The 25,869-nt window shown below is 45.4% G+C and overlaps 1 protein-coding gene across 1 annotated transcript; it reads left to right on the top strand.

Moving 5' to 3' along the window:
- Positions 1–232: 232 nt before the first annotated feature.
- On the top strand, positions 233–16,149 carry TM2D3 (TM2 domain containing 3). Its single transcript, XM_077263876.1, has 6 exons — positions 233–394; positions 3,935–4,027; positions 6,905–7,062; positions 7,269–7,449; positions 8,304–8,379; positions 15,669–16,149. Exons 1-6 carry the CDS (start codon positions 250–252, stop codon positions 15,832–15,834), a joined length of 819 nt encoding a protein of 272 aa, XP_077119991.1. The 5' UTR covers positions 233–249; the 3' UTR covers positions 15,835–16,149.
- The last annotated feature ends 9,720 nt before the right edge of the window (positions 16,150–25,869 follow it).

Here is a 25,869-nt window from a genome sequence, read left to right as displayed (position 1 = left end):
CCAAGGCTATCTTATTTTTAATGGACAACACTTTAATCCAGATTATCATCTAATATGAAAGACTGGGTGCCACGCTACTGCCAATGCCACGGTTATTAATATTCCCAGACACCATAGAAATGAATGGAACCATACGACACATGCGCTAGACTGGCAGACGCTCGAGCTGCGGCTATGCTGAATTGACGAATCACAACTCGTACTATGCAATGTGGGCGTATCTAGCTGTGACAGTGAGACTTGGAACGCATGGTGGAGTGCCCTCACTTTGCTGCGCCTGCGCAGTACAGAGGAGGTTGCGCTGCAGAGGGAAACATGGCGGCGTTGTCACCGCTGAAGCGGCTGGTCCGTGTAGTCTTGTTCCTGTCGCAGCTCTATGTGTTCTCCGGTCGTGGTGAGTGGCAGGGCAGACATGTGCCTAGTGTCTTGTGTGAGAGGTGACTGTTGCTATGGTGATCGTTCATATACACTGATATAATAGTGTGATGTCAGCACTGCTGGTCTCTGTGACTGGTGCAGAGTAAATGTGGATGATGCTGACATAACATGGGGTGTGACGTATCTGCGGCTGTAACATGGAGCGGGGTGGTGACCGCACCCATTACTGTACCCCGGGGGCACATGTGGCAGATCGGCCATGGCATTGAGGGGTGGTCCATTAACTATTGATGGCCCAGACTGCTGATCTGATATTGATAAGCTGCCATCAGGAGTGCCGATCGTTACCTAAGTATTGGGCCGCCCCTTTAAAAGGTTTTTGTTTTTTTTTTTTTTTTTTTTTTTAGCTGTGATATATTTTAGCATTTTTTGTTTTTGTCTTTTGTACAACGGGTTAACCCCTTCCTGCCATAGCCATTGTTTTCACTTTTTTTGCAAGATCTATAATGTTATTTTATTCCATCTATAGAACCATATAACTGCTTGTATTTTTTATGTAGAAAAAAAATGACAAATGTGGGGGGTAATGAAGGCCATTCTGCCATTTATGTTTTGGGTTTTGATTTTGCGATGGTCATTTTGTGGTAAAAATTTTAAAAATGACCTGGCATCATGATTCTTCTTGTCATTACAACGTGTGTGTGGGTTTTTTTTGTTGTTGTTTTGGGTGAAGTAAAATTCCCAAATTTATTTTCTAAAATAATAAAAAAGATCTGTTACTTGAGCTGTGTGAGGGCTTTGTTTTTATTGATAACATGTTGATGTTATAGATGCACTGTGATCTTCTTTTTTTTTTTTTTTTTTTTTGCAGAGGCAAAAAACGTCAATTCTGGCTTTCAGGTGTTTTTTTTTTTTCTTCCTACTGTTTATCATACACACTTAAATATTTTTAGATTTTTATGGATGCAGCAATACTGATGGTTTATTTTTTTTAAATATCTTGATTATTATTTAGACAAACAAAAGGTGATTCAAATTTTCAAAACTTTTTTGTTTTAGTTCCTTTTTTTTTTTCTTAAGTCCCACTCAATACAACTTGAACCTGCGATCATCTGATTTCTTGTCCTATATGTCCTGTATGTGGCCTCCTGGAACTGAGCTTTCCAGGAGTGGTCGTGTCAGGCGCAGGGCCTTCGGAAGGCTCCCGGCTGCTATATGCACCCCATGATCGTGTTGTGAGGTGGGATGTTGCCTCGACGGGTGCGCACCCTCAGACTACGTGCCCTAAATGCTGCTTTCACAGTCACCATCTTTTGGGTAATCTTTGGTCTCCGTTCCTGAGCCCGCTCCTTCCACACCGGACGTGCTCTGTACATGTAAGGGGTTAATAGTGAATCTGTCACTTTACATGGATGGCCAGGCCTGTACCCCTTATTTTCTAAGCTTATTAATGATTATTTGAAAATTAACCTTTGATGGAGTGAGAAATTGTTTTAGAAGAATTTTTAGGCAAGGAGATGTGTGTGGTACAGACCGTGCCGTCAGAATGACATCAATGCCTTGTTCAGTGCCACATAGAGGCTGTAGAAGCCAAACGGTACAACATTTTTTTTGATGAGACCCTATTGCAAAAAATGCTTTACAGCCAAAACCACATGCATCTAAGTAAATAATGACACAATTTAAAAGCCTTTAAGACCACTGACTGGTAGGTGAATGTCACAAGATGATCAATAATAAAGGCGTCCATCAAGGTGTGTGATATATGAGGCTAATGACATGGGCGGCTGCAGGTATCCGCTACTGTAACCAGAATTATGACTAGACGACTGGTACAGCTTATCTCCGAAACTACAACTTATGTGGAGTTTGTGGATAGTACCAATAGTGGTCCAAGAGAGGACAACAGGAGTATGTGTAACCGCTGACCATGTGGGATAAATAATGAACTCATTTTTTAGTATAGATCGGTGTATGTGTCAGTTTTGTAATAAAGTACCTTTTTTTTTTTTTATCTGAAAGCACCACTTCAGCGTTATTTTTTTCCATTGCACCGCTGGAGTGGTGCTTTAAATGAAAGTCCCCTGCGCCGTGTCTGTATGCAGATTAGCCCTTTTTAGTAGGGTTATTCTGATGTGATTTATAACCCAAGTTGGTTTATTTGGGAGTGGGGTGAAGGAAGTTTATGCTGGATTTCAGCACTTGACATTTTCTAAAATTCAATAAAAAATAACACTTACCATAGCCTTAGTCCCAGCACTTGTATGTACAATCATTTGATCACTTTCATATTACACACTATGCCTTATGTAGTGCACTGAATTATTCTATTCTACTATTTAAAGGAAACCCAGGAAGCCTTTGCCTACACCAGAACAGATGTGGGGGCTGATGGGACTGCAGAGCCCCCGTCTGTCTAACCACTTAGATGCCATGGTCACTAGTGATCCCAGCATCCAAGCAGTAATATTCCCTAGATTGGAGCCAGCAGTTGCGTGGGAAGGCAAGCTATATAATACAGCTGACTCCTGCTGTGGATGGCACAGGCTCGGCTCCTGAGCTTGCACTATACAAGACCATAGTACATGACCTTGCATTAACTAACTGCCCCCTGTGGGATATGGCACGAGATAGGAACAGGACATTATTGGAGAATACTCCTTTAGGAGTCAGAGCTGTTGGCAGCATGAGATGGAGCTTTAAGACTATGGCTAATGAGTGTATTACTACAGTTTTCTGATTTCAAACAGGACCACTTTCAAGCCCCTGTCAGTTATTTTATAGTTTTTCTTACAGATTTTTCTTGCCTGCAGTTCACTGGGGGTCAAAGCTCTGAGACCCTCATCTATTGCTCAAAAGATGGCTGAGAAGTGAGCAGCTCAGGTGGCGGCTGCGCTCGGCAGGCTATGAATAGGAAGTCATAGGTTGTATACTTCTGCCTCCTAAGTTGCTCACTTTTCAGCTGTATTTGAGCAATCTGTGGGGTCCTCAGGTTTTGGATCCCCACTGATCTACAGGCAATTAAAGTGCATCAAAAATGACTAAATAATAAGTTGCTCTTTAAAGGGAATCTGTCACCAGGTATTTTTTACCCCATCTGAGAGCAGCATAACGTAGGTGCAGAGACCCTGATTACTAGGTAACACTGGCTGCTTGCTGTCACTTTGATAAATCCTTGAATGCTAAGCCCTATATAACCCTGCCCATACCACTGATTGACAGTTGTCTGCATACACTGTGCATAGGCAGAAAGCTGCCAATCAGTGTTTGGGGTAGGTTATACAGAGCTTATGAATATAGAAGACTACATTGCAGCAGGTTTACTAGTTTTCTCGTGATGATCTCCTGCTGATAAAACTGTCTTTATGCTGCTCTCAGATTAGTTGGCTACAACCTTGTGACAAGTTCCCTTTAAGCTGTGGGGATTGGGTTTGATGCCTTACATGTTCCGTAGTGTCATCATGGTCACACTCTTGCTATAGCGCTCACAATCAGTCAGTGCTCGTATTTTATTCTCTTCTGTATATTAATATTCAACTGTCATTTTTTTCCCCAGGTTCTATGAGTTTAGAGCAATTTAAAGCAGCGGCACAAGTTGTAAAAGACCAGCCTCCATCTTCCACTATGATCCCAAGCATCAAAGTAGTTGGTAATTATTTTCAGTTTTGATGCCGCTTTATTGTTTTAATTAAAAACAATCCACACAAAGCCTCTTCAGTGGGTTATCTAATTCCATGTATGCCATGAGTGTCTGATTGGTGGGGGTCTGAAAGTTAGAACGCCGACTGACGCATAAAATGCCCATGACCCTTTCCACTTTTTTGTACAAAACAGCGCCACTCCAGACCAGGGGCTATGCCAGGAATTGCAACACACCTCAATAATAAAATTATGTATTTTTGATGTGATTCTCAGGGCTTGCTTTAAAGGGAATCTGTTAGCTGTATAAACCCTCGTAAGCAGTCGATATGGGCCTGTAGGTCACAAGAAGCTGAATAAAATGATACCTTGATATCTGTGATCTGATGTCTTATTCCTCAAAAATCCACATATTTATTACATATAAATGAGCTGTTCCAGGCTCTGGCCTGGACACTGATCTATATGAGAATCTGCCTCCAGGGATTACAGACATTGATCTATATGAGAATCTACCTCCAGGGATTACAGACACTGATCTATATGTATAAATGATTAAAAGTGGTGGCGCAAAGTGTCACTGCCAATATAGATTCCTGCAGCAGTACCAACAAGCCTCCACAAATGGCTTGTAAAAAAATAATAAATATAAATATTGGTATACACCTAAGTGTATAAAGGTACGCGCTGGACTATTAGCAAGAAGAAATAAAAACTATACAAAATAGTTCAAAGAGTGGCATTTGGTAACAGTCTGAATTAGTGCCAATAGGGTGACCGGATAAATGCCGGTACCTCCTCAATTTGTTACACACATATAAACAAAGGGTAAAAAATCATAGGTGTGTTCCTACCTCCAGATCGTGAGGCAAAGGGACACAGCGATGCTCCTGTTTTTCCTAGAGTTTCCAAATCCTTGCGGGTGAAAAGGATATAGTGAACAGGTGGCTGCCCCGGCCGGTAGCAAGCCACCGCTGACTAACCTTCTAGTAAAGATGAGATCCTGCAGAGCCGACGCCGCGTGTATACTCAGCGGTGAGTGCGGGCGGTGCGCAGGACCTGTGTGACGTAATGAGTCACGTGACCGAAATCAGGTAACCCTGAAGAAGGAGACGGGCGTCTCAGAAACGCGTTGGTTGTCTATGTCCTAGCTGCACACCGTACTCACTCCCCGGGGGATTTCGGTCACGTGACTCATTACGTCACACAGGTCCTGCGCACCGCCCGCACTCACCGCTGAGTATACACGCGGCGTCGGCTCTGCAGGATCTCATCTTTACTAGAAGGTTAGTCAGCGGTGGCTTGCTACCGGCCGGGGCAGCCACCTGTTCACTATATCCTTTTCACCCGCAAGGATTTGGAAACTCTAGGAAAAACAGGAGCATCGCTGTGTCCCTTTGCCTCACGATCTGGAGGTAGGAACACACCTATGATTTTTTACCCTTTGTTTATATGTGTGTAACAAATTGAGGAGGTACCGGCATTTATCCGGTCACCCTATTGGCACTAATTCAGACTGTTACCAAATGCCACTCTTTGAACTATTTTGTATAGTTTTTATTTCTTCTTGCTAATAGTCCAGCGCGTACCTTTATACACTTAGGTGTATACCAATATTTATACTGATCTATATGTGAATCTGCCTCCCGGGATTACAGACATTGATCTATATGAGAATCTGCCTCCAGGGATTACAGACATTGATCTATATGAGAATCTGCCTCCAGGGATTACAGACATTGATCTATATGAGAATCTGCCTCCAGGGATTACAGACATTGATCTGTATGAGAATCTGCCTCCAGGGATTACAGACATTGATCTGTATGAGAATCTGCCTCCAGGGATTACAGACATTGATCTGTATGAGAATCTGCCTCCAGGGATTACAGACATTGATCTGTATGAGAATCTGCCTCCAGGGATTATTTTGCATGAAAGGGGACATTCAGCTCCCTATGAATGTATAGTGCTATACTTTTAACAACCCAACTGAAGGCTAGTCTCCAAGGAAAATGCTTGCCATTCTCTGTGCATTGTGATCCGCTCTGGGGCCTGTGGTAGTAATAACTGTATCAAGTATTCCTTGTACCCGATCAAAATATGTAAAGTGTGTATTGAAATTGGGCAGTAAGGGGCTCCACTAGTGTTGAGCGACATACTCCTCGGATAAGGTGTTATCTGAGCATGCTCTTCGGGTGCTAACAGAGTGACATCGGCGTACTCGAATAATGCCCCCTCACCTGCATGTCTCACGGCGCCGCAACACATGCAGGGATTTCCTGTTTGATAGCCAATCCCTGCATGTGTTATGACTGTCAAACATCCGCGAGACTTGCAGCCGCGGGGACTCGAATATATTATTCAAGCACGCCGAAGACACTCAGGTAGCACAGGAGCATGCTCAGATAACACCTTATCTGAGCACGTTCGCTCATCACTAGGCTCCACAAATAATCCCCAGAAACAGGATAACATATTATTCGATCCTCATGCGTCTCCATGTACTTGCAAATTTCTGTTTAAAGGAACCTGTCACATCGAACTTGCAGTTTGACTTGTGGGCTGCAGGTTATAGAATTTAGGGAAATATCAGTATATTGTAGCCATTTAACCCCTTACCTTCGAAAAAAACAAAAAAACATTTTGACCTTCGTGACAGCCTCGTTTTTCAATCTGAAGTGTTACTTTGTGATAAATCTGGAAAGCTCAAATATCCCATGGGATCAATTTTGGAATCGGGTTCCCTTAAGGATGGAGAAAAAAACCATACTGGCTAATTGGATGTATGTGAAGGGGCCTAAATAATTCCCGGGTTTTATTCAGATGATACTCATTAGTTATTGTTACATTGTAAATAATTATAAGAAATGTTATTTTATTTCAGAAACCACAGCCACGCCTGATTACTTATCCAAATGTCCCAGCAATGGGCTCTGCACCAAACTCCCAGCCGACTGTATGACCTGTAACACCAATCACTCCTGTATCTATGGCAAACCTGTCACTTATGACTGTAAGGCCAAGCCTCAAGTCATGTGTGTGGTAAGTGACTGACCTGAATCGGTGCACGCCATGTTATTTGTTACAGTCATGTCACATACTGGCTTCATGCCTTTGCTGTGCGCTCAGAAACTGAGCCCGCGCTTTTCCTGGCCGAAGATGGCTTTGATAATTGGGAGTTTTCTCAATTAAATTGCTTCATTTTTTTTCTATCTCATTTTTTATTTTTCCGTTTGTTTTATACGCAGGATGACAACCATCAACGACAAGAAAACTTCACCTTTAACATGACTTGTCAGTTTTGCTGGCAGCTCCCGCCATCGGAGTACGAGTGTAGCAAATCCAATTCTAGCATCTGCATGACGGTATCCTGTCCTCGGCAGCGGTTTAATGCCACGTGTACTGTAAGGGATCACATCCACTGCTTGGGTGCGTGTCTGCAAGGAGATGCGTTGTCCTAGGACCCGGTCCTATTGTCATCTAGGTCTATCAATGATATAGTTATATATAATCTAGTCAGCTTCTTCATAGTGGATATATATGCTGAATGTCGCCAGTAGAATAACTGCTTCTGTCAATGGCTCTCATGGCTCCCGCTCAGTTTATTCCCTGCCGCCAGCACAAGACACAACAGCAGGGAGTGAGCATTGTTTGTGTTTGCAGTTACTTAACTCCGTAAAGCCACGAATGCTTCCTCTGTCATCCCATTATCCCCTGCAATGCGATTGCAGGGAGCTGATGGGATTGCTGTGGAAATCTGAAACCTAAACATAGCCTTTGTATCTGCAATAGATAACGGGATATTAGATACAGACAGAAATATCATAAATTACGTTATACTTATGACAGGGACTGAACATGTGACCATCTGCCTACGTGGGCGCTATAACTAAATTAGTGCATTTCCTGTGTTGGAATGCGGAATATCTGAGAACCAGCGTAGTAAGATATGGAAAGAAGTTATGGAAGAAAATACGTGACTAGTGTCTTCTCCAACCATGCTCATGTTATCCCAGTATCTGGGAGTGCTCGTATATTATGTTCGGGTCCCTGCGGCTGCATGATTTGTGGCTGTTAGAGAGCCTTAACACGTGGGGATTGCCTAACAGCCGCAAATCATGCAGCCGCAGGGACGCAAATAATACACGAGCACTCCCAGATACTGGGATACCACCCAAGCATGGTCGGATAACACATTATCCGACTACGTTCGCTCATCACTATGTGACGTATTTATAGTGTTTTGACATTTCTCTAATAATTGGAAACTCTATAACCTGCAGGTAACCGTGTGTTTCTCAAGATGCTGTACTGTAATTGGACTGGAGGCTACAAGTGGTCCACTGCCCTAACCCTCAGGTAAGGCTCGCTACAGTATGTGCTTCATTTTATCAAGGCGTAGAGCAAGAAACTAGAAGCAAAGCCACACACTGCAGACAGAAATTTACGGTGTGCGCTCACTGACGCTAGAACAGCAAGGCATAGACCAGAACAAGCTATACGACTCCTCCAGAGTTCTGGATAACGGTTTCCAAGGCCATTCTAGCCCGTTGTTTTGTCTTCCTTGCACATTCCATGCCTCACCTGCTCCTAATGAGCGATTTTCCCGTTTCAGTCATAACATTTCCATGAGACCAAATATCTGTTCTTCTGATTTCCAAGTTGTTGATAAACCTTCTGTAATATGATGCCTGCATATGAGGACCAGTGTTTGTAAAATGGAGTGGACGTAAAGATACTGTGAGCTCGGTTATTACACAGTCTGTGTCCTCTCCATCAGTTTTATGCCATAGTATGGGATTGAAAAGGAAAGAAGCAGCTCCGTTTCCAAAGTGAAAGTTTAAGTTCCTCTGGGGAGATTTTTGGCAATATAAAGTGTTGTGGACCACAAGTGCAGCAGTTATTGGTAGCAATTAGTGATGAGCGAGTATACTCGTTGCTCGGGTTTTCCTGAGCACACTCGGGTGATCTCTGAGTATTTGTTAGTGCTCGGAGATTTAGTTTACATCGCGGCAGCTGAATGATTTACAGCTACTAGCCAGGCTGAGTACATGTGGGGGTTGCCTGGTTGCTAGGGAATCCCCACATGTAATCAAGTTGGCTGATAGCTGTAAATCATTCAGCTGAGGCGATGTAAATGAAATCTCTGAGCAATAACAAATACTCGGTGACCACCCGAGCGTGCTCAGGAAAACCCGAGCAACGAGTATACTCGCTCATCACTAGTAGCAATGAATAGATTTGCAGAACCCTGGTCCAGCGGTCAGGTCACTCTTCCATAGCTTCAGTACAGGAGCCTTGCAAATCACCTTTTGGGCATCCCCGGATCCTCTTTTGTGCTGTCACACAGCTGGGGTTGGCTAAGGCTACTTTCACACTTGCGACGTGTGACGCACGTCGCAATGCGTCGTTTTGGAGAAAAAACACATCCTGCAAAGTTGCCCACAGGATGCATTTTTTTCTCCATAGACTTGCATTAGCGACGCATTTCGATGGATTGCCACACATCGCATCCGTCGTGCGACGGATGCGTCGTGTTTTGGCAGACCGTTGGCACAAAAAAACGTTCCTTGTAATGTTTTTTTTTGTGCGTCGTGTCCGCCATTTTCGACCGCGCATGTGCTGTCGAAACTCTGCCCCCCCCTCCCCAGACTGCAGTGGATGCGTTGTAAAACTGCATACGCTGCCACATCTTGCAATAAATTTCACAGGTTCCGTCGGTACGTCGACCTGACGCATTGCGACGGGCCCGTACCGACGCAAGTGTGAAAGTAGCCTAAAGGGTCAGTGGAAAATGTATAATGCCCCTCTCCAATTACTATAAAGCCCCTATCCCCTTTGAGTGGAAAGTATGTCCTTCGAGGAATGGTTAAAGGATCTGGGAATGTTTAGCTTGCAAAAAAGAAGGCTAAGAGGAGACTTATTATCTGTCTACAAATATCTGAAGGGCTGTCACAGATCAGATCCCTGTAGAAGGATCATCATTATTCTAATTTGCACATGGAAACACAAGAAGCAATAGAATGAAACTGAAAGGGAGAAGATCCAGATTAGATATTAGAAAAAACGTTTCCAGTTCATCATCCTGACAGCACCATTGGAGGACGTCCTTCTTACCCTCAGTGGGACAGGAACAACAAGCGGTTAAAAGGACCCTCCCCACTCCACCCACCAGTGTTTTTCCTGTCCCACTGTGGATAGGAACGGCAAGCTTTTCCTCCGACGGTGCTGTGCAGATGGTGGGGATCGGGGGGCCCAGCCTTTCCCTTCCCTGCCGCAAGATATCTGCGGCTGATACCTGCGATGGGGGGTCCCTCAGCCTCCCCAGTGTAGTGCTGCTCCTGGGATCGGATCCGTTCCTCCATACTGGGGGCTCTCGGTCCGGGCGCCTTTGCTGGGGGGTGTATGCGGGGGCCATCTCCAGTGGTCGGTCCCGGCATGCGGCCGCGTCCATTCCCGGCGAGCGCTCTCAGCGCGACGGCCGTGTCCATTCCCGGCGAGCGCTCTCAGCGTGGCAGCCGCTGCTGGCTCCAGGACCTGTGGCCACGTCACTTCCGGCTGACGGCCGCGTCGCTTCCGGTTGCGACGAGCGCCGGACAGAGGGACGCCGGCGACGGCCTCAGGAGAGGCCTTCCAGCATGGTCAGACCGCGTGGGACGCGGTAAGGAGGGCAGGATCAACCAGGTAAATCCTATATAAACATCTTATGGGGGTCTGTATGCCGCCGGCCATCCTGACAAAGGAGCACTCGGCTATATGGTAGATTGTCCTCACTATGGAGGAAACAGCCAGACCTGAGGGGACTGACCAGCTTCAGGGGCACGTGAGTAGACTATACTAAGCCATACCACAATGCTCACCCCTCCCCCTACTTCCCTATCTAAAGGAGTCCCGATGTATTTCTATCTATCCTAGGCAGAACCTCCTATTTCGGATTTCGGAGGATTCAGACCAGGAGGAAAGAGATGGATCATTGGGCAGAGGGAAGAGATATCTCTTCTCGGTGGCAGATACAGATGAGCTTCTTTATGCAGTTCGTAACACGCCAGAGGAGACCTCGATCCAGGATGAGATGTTTGGCGGATTACATGCCCAGGTCACAAAGGTTTTTCCAGTCAACAACCACATCCGTTCCATAATTCTGGAAGAATGGCAGGAAGCGAAGAAGAGACTAGTAGTGCCCAGAGATTTCAGACTCCGTTTGCCTTATAATCCAGAGGACATTAAAGTGTAGGATGAAGTTCCCAAGATTGATGTTCCGTTGGCAAAAGTGGCGAAGAAGACCTCAATTCCATTCGAGGGCTCCTCTGCTTTAAAGGATCCTATGGATCGCAAAGCAGATGGACTGCTCAGGAGAACTTGGGAGTCCTCCGCAGCAATAATACGGGCCAATATAGCTGCAACATCGGTACCCCGGTCAATGCATCTATGGATAGATGATTTGGAGGAACATCTCAAAGCTAAGACTTCCAGAGATGTTATTCTCAAATCTCTTCCATTACTTAAACTCGCAACAGGCTTTATGGCGGACGCTTCAGCAGAGTCTGTACGCTTCGCTGCCAGAAGCGAGTCCTTATCCAACGCTGCCAGAAGAGCCATCTGGCTAAAGACCTGGTCGGGGGACATCCAATCAAAAAATAAATTGCGCGGAATCCCATTCTCAGGGAATAAAGTATTTGGGCCCATTCTAGATGACATCCTAGAAAAAGCCTCAGATAAAAAGAAGGGGGTTCCCTGAGGAAAATACAAAGAAGTACCATCCCTTTCGTAGACCCTGACCTAGTCAGAAGACAGACTACAGGGGGAAAGGGAAGACTGGGAGGTGGTCTTATCCCAAGGGTGGAAAGGGTAGAGACTCCATCTTCCCAAGTGCAGGAAAGCCGAATAAATGACATCAAGGTGGGTGGTCGGTTACAAAAATTTCTAGGGGGTTGGCAGAAAGTATCCCAAAATCCTTGGATTCTGCAGGTAATTGCTCAGTGGTACAAGATAGAGTTCTCCAGCAGTCCCCCAGAAAGATTTGTTGTAACCCGACCCTGTCCGCCCTCAGACTCCTCTATGTGGACAAACATCCAGGAGTTGATAGAATTAGACGCAATAGTCCCAGTACCCATCTCAGAAAGAGGCAAAGGCCGTTACTCCCATTTGTTTTCAATAAAAAAAAACGTCGGGGGACTCCCGAACGATCATAAATTTAAAACCCCTAAACAGGTGGGTCCGGTACAAAAGATTCAGGATGGAATCTATAAAGTCCACAACGCCTCTCATAGACAAGGACATGGTGATGTCCACCTTAGATCTAAGCAATGCATACTACCATGTCCCAATACACACGGCCTAGCAAAAATTTCTGAGATTTGCCCTAATGAACAAGGGAATATTGTATCACTTCCAGTTCAAATGTCTCCCCTTCGGGCTTGCTTCGGCGCCCAGAATATTCACCAAACTGATGTCAGAAGTTGTGGCCTATCTAAGAAGCCAGAATGTGACCATAGTGCCATATCTGGACGACTTTCTGATAATGGCGAGATCAGAGAAACTTCTCAGAATAGACTGCAGCTTCACACTTTCCATCCTACAGGATCTGGGGTGGATTGTGAATTGGAAATAATCTTGCCTGGTCCCAGATTCCAGAATGAAATTTTTGGGGGTCATATTAGACTCCAATGTCAGAACATCTTTTTTACCAGAAGACAGACAGGAGGCCTTAATCAGGTACATACATCAATTCAGGAGAAGTACCCCCTCCATAAGAGAAGCAATGAGGATTCTGGGCTTTATGACGGCATGCATACCCTGTGTGAAATGGAGCCAATTCCACTTGCGGGGATTACAGAGAGAGATTTTGAAATCTTGGAACAGGAAACAGAGTTCCCTAGACAAGAAGATGATTGTGTCTCCATCAGTAAAGAGATCCCTAACCTGGTTGACCACACCGAAAAACCTAAAAGAGGGAGTTCCATGGATCCTAGATCCCTGTGTTACCGTTACCACAGACGCCAGTCAATTCGGATGGGGCGGTCATATAGAAAGGATATACTACCAGGGAGAATGGACTCCCCAGATTGCCGCAAGGTCGTCAAACTTCAGGGAGCTATATGCGATCTGGAAGGTGTTATACCAGGCCCAGTCACAGGTCAGGGGCAGACACGTAAGGATACTGTCTGACAATGTCACAGCAGTGGCATTTCTAAGACACCAAGGAGGTCCGAAACATGCACCACTGCAACACCTAGCAGACCAGATTTTCAGATGGGCGGAGAAATCTGTCGAATCCATCTCGGCAGTCCACCTGGAAGGCGCCAGAAATCAAGTAGCAGACTACTTGAGCAGAAAGTCTGTACATCCCGGAGAATGGGAACTGAACCCATAGATATTCAGCAGTCTGTCCCAAAAATGAGGAACTCCTCAGGTGGACCTTTTGCAACCAGGTCAAATACAAAGACCAGAACATTTTTCTCTCTCAATCCTTTAGACGGAGCCACTGCAGTAAACGCCTTGTCTCAGTATTGCGGAGAAGGTCTCCTGTACGCATTTCCGCCTCTTCCTCTGATACCGAAGACACTCGGAAAGATACGAGATGAGAGAGCAACCGTAATCCTGGTGGTTCCTTTTTGGCCAAAAAGGAGCTGGTTCTCTCTACTATCCAGAATGTCAACAGAGAGACCAATCTTTTTACCGAACAAGCAGGACCTTCTATTACAGGGGCCGGTGTTCCACAAAGACCCAGACTCTCTTCACCTGTCTGCTTGGATCCTGAACGGCGAACCCTAAGATCCAGAGGCCTGTCAGAAAAAGTCATTACTACACTCCAGGCAAGCAGAAAGCTGGTGACTTCAGCAATTTATAACAAAATCTGGAAGCGGTATTTTTCCTTTCTGGGAGAAGTCTCTGTGGATACTTCAAAACCTGACATTCCCAGAATTCTCAACTTCCTACAACTTGGTTTTGAGAAGGGCCTCCGGCCTAGTACTTTAAAAGTACAGATTGCAGCGCTTAGTGTCTTTTTTGATACGTCACTAGCCTCCCATCCTTGGATAGCAAGATTTTCCAGGGCCACTCAGAGAATGAGACCACTTGTGAGAAAATCAACTCCTCCTTGGGTACCTAAACCTGGTCCTGAATACCCTGTGTAAAACCCCGTACTTGTTGTCAGAAGATATGGGCATAGCCAATCTCTCCTTTAAAACTGCCTTTCTGATTGCCATCACGTCAGCTAAAAGATTGGGGGAGATGCAGGCTCTTTCCACTCTGGACCCATATCTTCAGATCTTTGACGATAGGATAGTCTTAAGACTTAACCCAGCCTTCCTTCCCAAAGTAGTGTCCTCAACAAATATAAATCGGGAGATAATCCTTCCCTCATTCTGCCAACACCCTAGAAACGCAAAGGAAGGGGTCTACCATAACCTTGACGTTAGGGACTGTTCTAAAATACCTGTGGGCGACAGAAGATTGGAGACGAGACACTAACTTGTTCATACAATACGGGGATCCAAATAGCGGTTGCAAGGCCGCAAAATCAACCATTGCTAGGTGGATCAAAACCATGATAAACCTAGCGTATACAGACCAAGGGAAAGATCCCCCGGATATTCTTAGAGCCCATTCAACCCAAGCTATCTCTACATCATGGGCGGAGAAGGGGGGAGCCTCAGCTGAGCAAATTTGTAGGGCGGGACTAGTCTTTCTACCTTTGCTAGACACTATAAATTAGATGTCTCATCAGATCAGTTAGCTTTTGGTAGAAAAGTATTACATGCAGTAGTCCCACCCTAGTTTAACATCCTTTGGTATTTCTCCAATCGTGCTGTCAGGAGGTGAACTGGAAAACGGTAATTAGTCTTACCGGTAATTGTATTTCCAGGAATCCATCCTGACAGCACTACTAGTTCCCTCCCACTGCAAGTTTATACTATTGACTAATGTGATGTAACATTGGTATATACTGTTAATAAACTCTCTCTCTGCATCCATCCAGATGTGGTACTTAGAAAATCACTGGTGGGTGGAGTGGGGAGGGTCCTGTTAACCGCTTGTTGTTCCTGTCCCACTGAGGGTAAGGAGGACGTCCTCCAATGGTGCTGTCAGGATGGATTCCTGGAAATACAATTACCGGTAAGACTAATTACCGTTTTTGACAGGATGATCAATGAGTGGAACAGGCTGCCATGAGAGGTGGTGAGTTCTCCTTCAATGGAATTCGTCAAACAGAGGCTGGACAGACATCTTTCTGAGATGACTTAGTGAATCCTGCTTTGAGCAGGGGGTTGGACCAGATGACCCAGGAGATCCCTTCCAACTCTACCATTCTATGATTCTATAAATGGAGCAATGGTAACTCATGCACCGTTCCACTCCCATGTTTATGGGACTGCTGGAGATAGTGGAGCTCTGATTAGTTCATAAAATGTTCTTATAGCAGTTACTTGACAGATGTTTCTTTCGGCTAGCACTGATCTAGTCATAAAGCAGGTTCACTGACACACTGACCTGGTTGCTCAGCAGACCCCACAGTGCTTGGCATATGAGAAACTCCACATCAGTCAACATTCTTTATACAATTTCTATTGTGTGAATATTTACATCTTGAATTCTGAGTTTCTGGTGCGTAGTGACGTGTAATATCTCTTTTGTTCTCTTTCCAGCATCACTCTTGGAGGCTTTGGGGCTGACCGGTTTTACTTGGGCCAGTGGAGAGAAGGACTTGGAAAGCTCTTCAGTTTTGGAGGACTTGGAATTTGGACACTGATTGATGTGTTTTTAATCTGTGTAGGATATGTTGGACCAGCCGATGGGTCGCTTTATATCTAATGGAGCCCTGCCATCAGGAGAGCAAGCCTTGGCTTTTCAGAACATTTGAGCTTCTGCTTGTTCTGTTTGTATATTTTTCTGTAATGTACAGTATCTGTACTAAATCTGCCTTTTCCTAAGGTTGGCTTTCTCAAGCAATTTTATCCATCACTGTAATCTTTATTGTATAGTTTTGTTTTCTTTTTCTATGAAAAATGTGTTTGTTTTTTTTGGCTGGTGTACATCTGCTATACTGTAATATACAGTACAGTACATGACTGAAAGTGTTGGCACCCTTGAAATTGTTCCAGAAAATAAAGTATTTCTCCCAGAAAATTATTGCAGTGACATAGATAAATTGATGACCGGTTGCAACACATGATAGTATGGGTGGTAGATAATAAGCCCCAATCAAGTTCCAAAGAAATTCGAGCTGTCCTGCAGCCTCAGGGTATATCATTGTTAGCGCGAACTACCGTATTTTTCGGACTACAAGACGCACTTTTTCCCCCCAAAAAAAGGGGGGAAAATGGGGGGTGCGTCTAATAGTCGCAATACAGGCTTACCGTGGCGGCAGAGGTGTGGCAGCAGAGGTGCGGTGGCAGAGGTGCGGCGGCAGACGTGCGGGGATGAGGAGGCGCAGTGAGCGGGGTCCCTTTCCCGGGTGAGGTGATGCAGCAGCCCGGTAAGCAGCAGAGCCGGGTGAATCCTGTTATTAGCGGTGGTGGTGGCCATCTTCCGGAGGCCGCGCGTGCGCAGATGGAGCGCTCTGCTTCCCGGGGCTTCAGGAAAATGGCCGCGGGATGCCGCGTGTGCGCAGATGGGGATCGCGGCGGCCATTTTCCTGAAGTTCTTGGCTTCAGGAAAATAGCCGCCGCGATCTTCATCTGCGCACCCGCGGCCATTTTCCTGAAGCCCCGGGAAGCAGAGCGCTTCATCTGCGCACGCGCGGCCTCGGGTAGATGGCCGCCACCACCGCTAACAACAGGATTCACCCGGCTCTGCTGCTTACCGGGCTGCTGCATCACCTCACCGGGGAAAGGGACCCCTCTGACGCCAAACCTCTCACTGCACCTCCTCATCCCAGCACCTCCTCATCCCAGCACCTCCTCATCCCAGCACCTCTGCCGTTAACCACTGCTGCAACCCTCCCATGGACACCAGGCCGTGGCGTCGCCCACCTAAGCAGGAAGGGACCCTGCTCAGGTGCACGCCATACCGCATCACCCCACCTCTGCCGACACCATGCCTCCTGTGACCCTGCTCTGCCACCGCCAGCCCTCAGGTAAGATACTGTAAATTCGGACAATAAGACGGACCCCCATCTTATAAAAAATCTTTTTTTCTGCAATTTTCACCCCAAATTTGGGGTGCGCCTTATGGTCCGGTGCATCTTATAGTCCGAAAACTACGGTATGCGTCGACATTTGAATGAAATGAGACTCTATGGCAGGAGACCCAGGAGGACCTCGCTGCTCACAGTAATAAAAAAGGTAGTTTGCAGTTTGCCAAAATGTACACAAGTAAGCTAAAATCTTTCTGGGAAAGTGTCTTGTGGACAGATCAGAGAAACATAAAGCTTTTTGGTAAAGCACATCATTCTACTGTTTACCGAAAACAGAATGAGGCCTACAAAGAAAAGAACACAGTATCAAAGTCAAATATGGTGGAGGTTCAAATATGTTTTGTGGTTGTTTTTCTGCCTCTGGCACTGGGTACCTTGACTGTGTGAAAGGCATCATGACATCTAAAGTTAACAAATGATTTTGGGTCACAATGTAGTGCCCAGTGTCCTAGGTCATGGTTCTTCTAGCAGGACAATGACCTCAACCATACTTAAGAAGCACCCAGAAATAGATGGAAAAAAAAGCTTGTTGATGGTTATATGAAGTGATTGATTGCAGTTAATTATTACAAAGAGGGTTGAGGGTGCCACCAACTTTATCCTGCCCATTTTGGGGGTTTTGTATGAAGTTATGTCCAATTTGCCTTTTTTTCTCATTTCATTCTCATGTAATTGCAATAATTTTCTGGGAGAAATACTTCATTTTCTGGAACAATTTCAAGGGTGCAAACACTTTAGGCCCTGACTGTACATAACAACATAGCATTCACTCTGAGAAAACAGCTGCATGTATAACTTGGGATGTTTTCTGTATATATAGCATTTTTTTATTTTTTTTTATACATTGTTTTGGGCTCTTCACTCGTGCAAAAAGTCTAATGCCTGTTACCACCAGTAGGAGGTGATCTGTATTTCTCTTGTTCAGGTAAAGGTGACAGGCATACTAACTCCTTGATGGTTTTAGTGTGCATGGGAAAACAATGTGAGGCTCCATGCACACTGCGTTTGAGCCCTAATTCTAGTGTATGAGCACAGTGTTAAACGTTTTAAAGGGTTTGTCTCGTTTTTAATTAAGAAGGTTTCCTGCCTTCCGATTTGCTTCTGATTTTTCTGATGGTTTGACTTGCCCTAGCGATGCCCTCTAATGTGCTGAAGCTGGGTGCTTTGGGAGCCTCTTGCAACTTTTAAAGCAGAAAGCCTGGGCTTCTTGCCTAGGTTAACCACTAACGTGAAGTTGCTAGTAATGAGCAGGAAACATTACAATATTTGGTAAATCCCTCTGTTTTTGAGAATAGAGAGTATTTTTAACTACTTCTGGATCCCCAAAGACAATAAACATTCAACGTCCAGGTTGTTCATGCTGTACTCAGAATTGACGTTCTAAAACATCATTGTATAGGAGAAAAGCAACATGCGATTGTGCAGCAGTGTGAGCGAGGAGCCAGCTCTCAGACACAGCCGGGCTCCCCATAGATAAGGCAGGGAACATCTTTGCCTTCCTGATCACTGTGTACACAATGCTGAACAAGCGCTGTATACAGAGTAGGGGCACGGTCAGAAAGCAGTATAAATCCGACCGATAACGGAACGCAGTTCATGGACTGGCCTTCATGTATTTTCTATGCACCTATAGTGCTCAGGTCGGGAGAGTCGCTGACCAGTCCTAGTATTGTGTTCACATCTCGGTCTGATTTATACGAACGTCTGACTGCAACTTAATAGGAGGTGCTAACGTCGCATTCTCATTCTGACATAGCAGTCATGAAATTGCTGGATCCTAGGAGATCCAGACAGCTTTGTTGTTCAGCTGAGAGGCTGATTTTCTCCTGTAACTGGGGATAGATTATTAGCCCCAGTTACAGAAGAAATAAGGATATTGCACCAAAATGTGTCATGGGAATTAAACAAGAACCAAGATACTGATTTCTTATATACAGTACAGACCAACAGTTTGGACTCCCCTTCTGATTTAAAGATTTTTCTGCATTTTCATGACTATGAAAATTGTACATTCACACTGAAGGCATCAAAACTATGAATTAACACAAGTGGAATTATATACTTAATTTCAGTTGTTTCACACATTTTTGTTATGTCTTATATTGTAGATTCTTCAAAGTAGCCACCTTTTGCTTTGATGACTGCTTTGCACACTCTTGGCATTCTCTTGATGAGCTTTAAGAGGTAGTCACCGGAAATGGTTTTCACTTCACAGGTGTGCCCTGTCAGGTTTAATAAGTGGGATTTCTTGCCTTATAAATGGGGTTGGGACCATCAGTTGTGTTGAGCAGAAGTCTGGTGGATACACAGCTGATAGTCCTACTGAATAGACTGTTAGCTGCTTTTTTCTTGCCATAATACAAATTCTAAGTAAAGAAAAACGAGTGGCTATCATTACTTTAAGAAATGAAGGTCAGTCAGTCCGAAAAATTAGGAAAACTTTGAAAGTGTCCCCAAGTGCAGTAGCAAAAACAATCAAGCGCAACAAAGAAACTGGCTCACATGAGGACCGCCCCAGGAAAGGAAGACCTAGAGTCACCTCTGCTTCTGAGCATAAGTTTATCCGAGTCACCAGCCTCAGAAATCGCAAGTTAACAGCAGCTCAGATTAGAGACCAGGATAATGCCACACAGAGTTCTAGCAGCAGACACATCTCTACAACAACTGTTAAGAGGAGACTTTGTGCAGCAGGCCTTCATGGTAAAAGAGCTGCTAGGAAACCACTGCTAAGGACAGGCAACAAGCAGAAGAGACTTGTTTGGGCTAAAGAACACAAGGAATGGACATTAGACCAGTGGAAATCTGTGCTTTGGTCTGATGAGTCCAAATTTGAGATCTTTGGTTCCAACCACCGTGTCTTTGTGCGACGCAGAAAAAGCGAATGGATGCACTCTGCATGCCTGGTTCTCACTGTGAAGCATGGAGGAGGAGGTGTGATGGTGTGGGGGTGCTTTCCTGGTGACACTGTTGGGGATTCATTCAAAATTGAAGGCATACTGAACCAGCATGGCTACCACAGCATCTTGCAGTGGCATGCTATTCCATCCGGTTTGCGTTTAGTTGGACCATCATTTATTTTTCAACAGGACAATGACCCCAAACACACCTCCAGGCTGTGTAAGGGCTATTTGACCAAGAGGGAGAGTGATGGGGTGCTACGCTAGATGACCTGGCCTCCACAGTCACCAGACCTGAACCCAATTGAGTTCAAAATAATCACTGCACTCGTGTATTTGTAAGTTGCATTTATCAAAAGTTTATTTGATTTCGATCAATAAAAAGAGGTACTTGGCGAATTGACGTTTCGGCCAGCTCCGTGGCCTTGATCACAATATCGCTGTAACGAGCAAAGGACAAAAACTATTACTAACAGACAGATATATATACATATTTACATAGAAAAATACATGTCAAGAGAATTTAACTGCCATGATCAGACATACTTCATCAGGATAAAGAATATATACTGCATTCAACATGGTAAAGCTCAAACAGAGTTACATAATGGAGAGTGGTTCAAAGGAGAGAGTTATACAGGTTTCTGAGATAAATGTGGAAAGAGAACATACCCTGTTGGAAATCTGTTGCTTATAAAGAAAGGACACTGTAAGACTGGTGAGTCAGGTAAAGGGATGCAGTTGTATAACCTGGAAGGAATAATCTAGAGTAAGATTGCGGTTTGAGACCATGTGTACACACCACTAGAGATCTTGACCATACCCCTAGGACTATGAACCAGCGGTCCACCCACAAAATAGGGTGTAGACATACTACAGAGAAAAGCCAGCGATAGTCCCCTTAATACACGTGTCTGGATATATCTATACATATATCTCTATACCATAGGAGTGAACTACATGCCATAAACATACTAACCAAACTGGTATGATAGAGAACGCTTGCCAGTGCACTAAAACCGTGATTCCGGCTGGAAGGAAACCTGTGGCTGTAATCAATGTTTAGATATACATGAGGATCAGTGAAAGAGCATATGAACTAGCCCGACTATAGGTATATATCGAGTCAATGGGGGTACCTGTCCTGCATGTACGAACAGAGGTGCAAATCAGGCAGTAGCCTTCCTGCGTTTTCTGGAATGACCCGGAAGGAGCAAGGAAAAATAGTGGTGCTGTGGGCAAGAATGTAGCATATATGGCTGAGACTCCAAGGGAAGTATATAGAAGGTAGATACTAGTAAGAGCACTTATTAAAGTACTGGGGGTACCTGTGTCACATATGTATTCAAGGGCACAGACGTATACAGGGGCACAGTTGCAGTCGTGAACTCCCCATCTAATGTGGTATGTAGCAGGTGGAGCTAAGGATAGCGTCCCTGTTAGTAAAGGGAAAATGCAGGCTTAAATGATAGGGTGGTGGCACACTTATCTGGATGCTGTGCTGGACTCTCACGTCTAGGTCTCCTTGTTCATGTGCAGGGGGCAAGCGTTGGTGGCGAAGTGGTGTCCAATCCTGTGTCACGGCGGTGAATAGGCTTAGGGTTAATGCTGAATCCCGGCGTTTATGTAATCCCCGGCCAGCCATGTGACCGGATGTGCGGGGCCACGTCACTTCCGGCTGACGGCCGCGTCGCTTCCGGTTGTGACGAGCGCCGGACAGAGGGACGCCGGCGACGGCCTCAGGAGAGGCCTTCCAGCATGGTCAGACCGCGTGGGACGCGGTAAGGAGGGCAGGATCAACCAGGTAAATCCTATATAAACATCTTATGGGGGTCTGTATGCCGCCGGCCATCCTGACAAAGGAGCACTCGGCTATATGGTAGATTGTCCTCACTATGGAGGAAACAGCCAGACCTGAGGGGACTGACCAGCTTCAGGGGCACGTGAGTAGACTATACTAAGCCATACCACAATGCTCACCCCTCCCCCTACTTCCCTATCTAAAGGAGTCCCGATGTATTTCTATCTATCCTAGGCAGAACCTCCTATCCCCACATCCGAGAAGAAAAAATCAGGGAAAAATAAATGCCCGATATGTGCTGCTAAATTTCCGGAAAATTGGCGGAAGCCACTATGCAAGTCGTGCACATCTAAAATTGTGGGTGATGAACAAACTGCATTATTAACCAGTATGAGGACAATTATTCGTCAAGAGGTTCAGGCATCCATCTCAAGCTTGAATCTTCCCCAGACAAGCCAGTCGGAACCGCAGACATCATGGAAAAGGCCAAGAGAATCCAGTCCCTCTTCCGAAGGAGAGATTTCGGAGGATTCAGACCAGGAGGAAAGAGATGGATCATTGGGCAGAGGGAAGAGATATCTCTTCTCGGTGGCAGATACAGATGAGCTTCTTTATGCAGTTCGTAACACGCCAGAGGAGACCTCGATCCAGGATGAGATGTTTGGCGGATTACATGCCCAGGTCACAAAGGTTTTTCCAGTCAACAACCACATCCGTTCCATAATTCTGGAAGAATGGCAGGAAGCGAAGAAGAGACTAGTAGTGCCCAGAGATTTCAGACTCCGTTTGCCTTATAATCCAGAGGACATTAAAGTGTAGGATGAAGTTCCCAAGATTGATGTTCCGTTGGCAAAAGTGGCGAAGAAGACCTCAATTCCATTCGAGGGCTCCTCTGCTTTAAAGGATCCTATGGATCGCAAAGCAGATGGACTGCTCAGGAGAACTTGGGAGTCCTCCGCAGCAATAATACGGGCCAATATAGCTGCAACATCGGTACCCCGGTCAATGCATCTATGGATAGATGATTTGGAGGAACATCTCCAAGCTAAGACTTCCAGAGATGTTATTCTCAAATCTCTTCCATTACTTAAACTCGCAACAGGCTTTATGGCGGACGCTTCAGCAGAGTCTGTACGCTTCGCTGCCAGAAGCGAGTCCTTATCCAACGCTGCCAGAAGAGCCATCTGGCTAAAGACCTGGTCGGGGGACATCCAATCAAAAAATAAATTGCGCGGAATCCCATTCTCAGGGAATAAAGTATTTGGGCCCATTCTAGATGACATCCTAGAAAAAGCCTCAGATAAAAAGAAGGGGGTTCCCTGAGGAAAATACAAAGAAGTACCATCCCTTTCGTAGACCCTGACCTAGTCAGAAGACAGACTACAGGGGGAAAGGGAAGACTGGGAGGTGGTCTTATCCCAAGGGTGGAAAGGGTAGAGACTCCATCTTCCCAAGTGCAGGAAAGCCGAATAAATGACATCAAGGTGGGTGGTCGGTTACAAAAATTTCTAGGGGGTTGGCAGAAAGTATCCCAAAATCCTTGGATTCTGCAGGTAATTGCTCAGTGGTACAAGATAGAGTTCTCCAGCAGTCCCCCAGAAAGATTTGTTGTAACCCGACCCTGTCCGCCCTCAGACTCCTCTATGTGGACAAACATCCAGGAGTTGATAGAATTAGACGCAATAGTCCCAGTACCCATCTCAGAAAGAGGCAAAGGCCATTACTCCCATTTGTTTTCAATAAAAAAAAACGTCGGGGGACTCCCGAACGATCATAAATTTAAAACCCCTAAACAGGTGGGTCCGGTACAAAAGATTCAGGATGGAATCTATAAAGTCCACAACGCCTCTCATAGACAAGGACATGGTGATGTCCACCTTAGATCTAAGCAATGCATACTACCATGTCCCAATACACACGGCCTAGCAAAAATTTCTGAGATTTGCCCTAATGAACAAGGGAATATTGTATCACTTCCAGTTCAAATGTCTCCCCTTCGGGCTTGCTTCGGCGCCCAGAATATTCACCAAACTGATGTCAGAAGTTGTGGCCTATCTAAGAAGCCAGAATGTGACCATAGTGCCATATCTGGACGACTTTCTGATAATGGCGAGATCAGAGAAACTTCTCAGAATAGACTGCAGCTTCACACTTTCCATCCTACAGGATCTGGGGTGGATTGTGAATTGGAAATAATCTTGCCTGGTCCCAGATTCCAGAATGAAATTTTTGGGGGTCATATTAGACTCCAATGTCAGAACATCTTTTTTACCAGAAGACAGACAGGAGGCCTTAATCAGGTACATACATCAATTCAGGAGAAGTACCCCCTCCATAAGAGAAGCAATGAGGATTCTGGGCTTTATGACGGCATGCATACCCTGTGTGAAATGGAGCCAATTCCACTTGCGGGGATTACAGAGAGAGATTTTGAAATCTTGGAACAGGAAACAGAGTTCCCTAGACAAGAAGATGATTGTGTCTCCATCAGTAAAGAGATCCCTAACCTGGTTGACCACACCGAAAAACCTAAAAGAGGGAGTTCCATGGATCCTAGATCCCTGTGTTACCGTTACCACAGACGCCAGTCAATTCGGATGGGGCGGTCATATAGAAAGGATATACTACCAGGGAGAATGGACTCCCCAGATTGCCGCAAGGTCGTCAAACTTCAGGGAGCTATATGCGATCTGGAAGGTGTTATACCAGGCCCAGTCACAGGTCAGGGGCAGACACGTAAGGATACTGTCTGACAATGTCACAGCAGTGGCATTTCTAAGACACCAAGGAGGTCCGAAACATGCACCACTGCAACACCTAGCAGACCAGATTTTCAGATGGGCGGAGAAATCTGTCGAATCCATCTCGGCAGTCCACCTGGAAGGCGCCAGAAATCAAGTAGCAGACTACTTGAGCAGAAAGTCTGTACATCCCGGAGAATGGGAACTGAACCCATAGATATTCAGCAGTCTGTCCCAAAAATGAGGAACTCCTCAGGTGGACCTTTTGCAACCAGGTCAAATACAAAGACCAGAACATTTTTCTCTCTCAATCCTTTAGACGGAGCCACTGCAGTAAACGCCTTGTCTCAGTATTGCGGAGAAGGTCTCCTGTACGCATTTCCGCCTCTTCCTCTGATACCGAAGACACTCGGGAAGATACGAGATGAGAGAGCAACCGTAATCCTGGTGGTTCCTTTTTGGCCAAAAAGGAGCTGGTTCTCTCTACTATCCAGAATGTCAACAGAGAGACCAATCTTTTTACCGAACAAGCAGGACCTTCTATTACAGGGGCCGGTGTTCCACAAAGACCCAGACTCTCTTCACCTGTCTGCTTGGATCCTGAACGGCGAACCCTAAGATCCAGAGGCCTGTCAGAAAAAGTCATTACTACACTCCAGGCAAGCAGAAAGCTGGTGACTTCAGCAATTTATAACAAAATCTGGAAGCGGTATTTTTCCTTTCTGGGAGAAGTCTCTGTGGATACTTCAAAACCTGACATTCCCAGAATTCTCAACTTCCTACAACTTGGTTTTGAGAAGGGCCTCCGGCCTAGTACTTTAAAAGTACAGATTGCAGCGCTTAGTGTCTTTTTTGATACGTCACTAGCCTCCCATCCTTGGATAGCAAGATTTTCCAGGGCCACTCAGAGAATGAGACCACTTGTGAGAAAATCAACTCCTCCTTGGGTACCTAAACCTGGTCCTGAATACCCTGTGTAAAACCCCGTACTTGTTGTCAGAAGATATGGGCATAGCCAATCTCTCCTTTAAAACTGCCTTTCTGATTGCCATCACGTCAGCTAAAAGATTGGGGGAGATGCAGGCTCTTTCCACTCTGGACCCATATCTTCAGATCTTTGACGATAGGATAGTCTTAAGACTTAACCCAGCCTTCCTTCCCAAAGTAGTGTCCTCAACAAATATAAATCGGGAGATAATCCTTCCCTCATTCTGCCAACACCCTAGAAACGCAAAGGAAGGGGTCTACCATAACCTTGACGTTAGGGACTGT

Source organism: Ranitomeya variabilis, chromosome 5 (assembly GCF_051348905.1).
Source record: "Ranitomeya variabilis isolate aRanVar5 chromosome 5, aRanVar5.hap1, whole genome shotgun sequence".
Taxonomy (NCBI): domain Eukaryota; kingdom Metazoa; phylum Chordata; class Amphibia; order Anura; family Dendrobatidae; genus Ranitomeya; species Ranitomeya variabilis.
The sequence above is the reverse complement of the archived record's forward strand: the minus strand, read 5'-3'. Positions and strand labels throughout refer to the sequence as shown.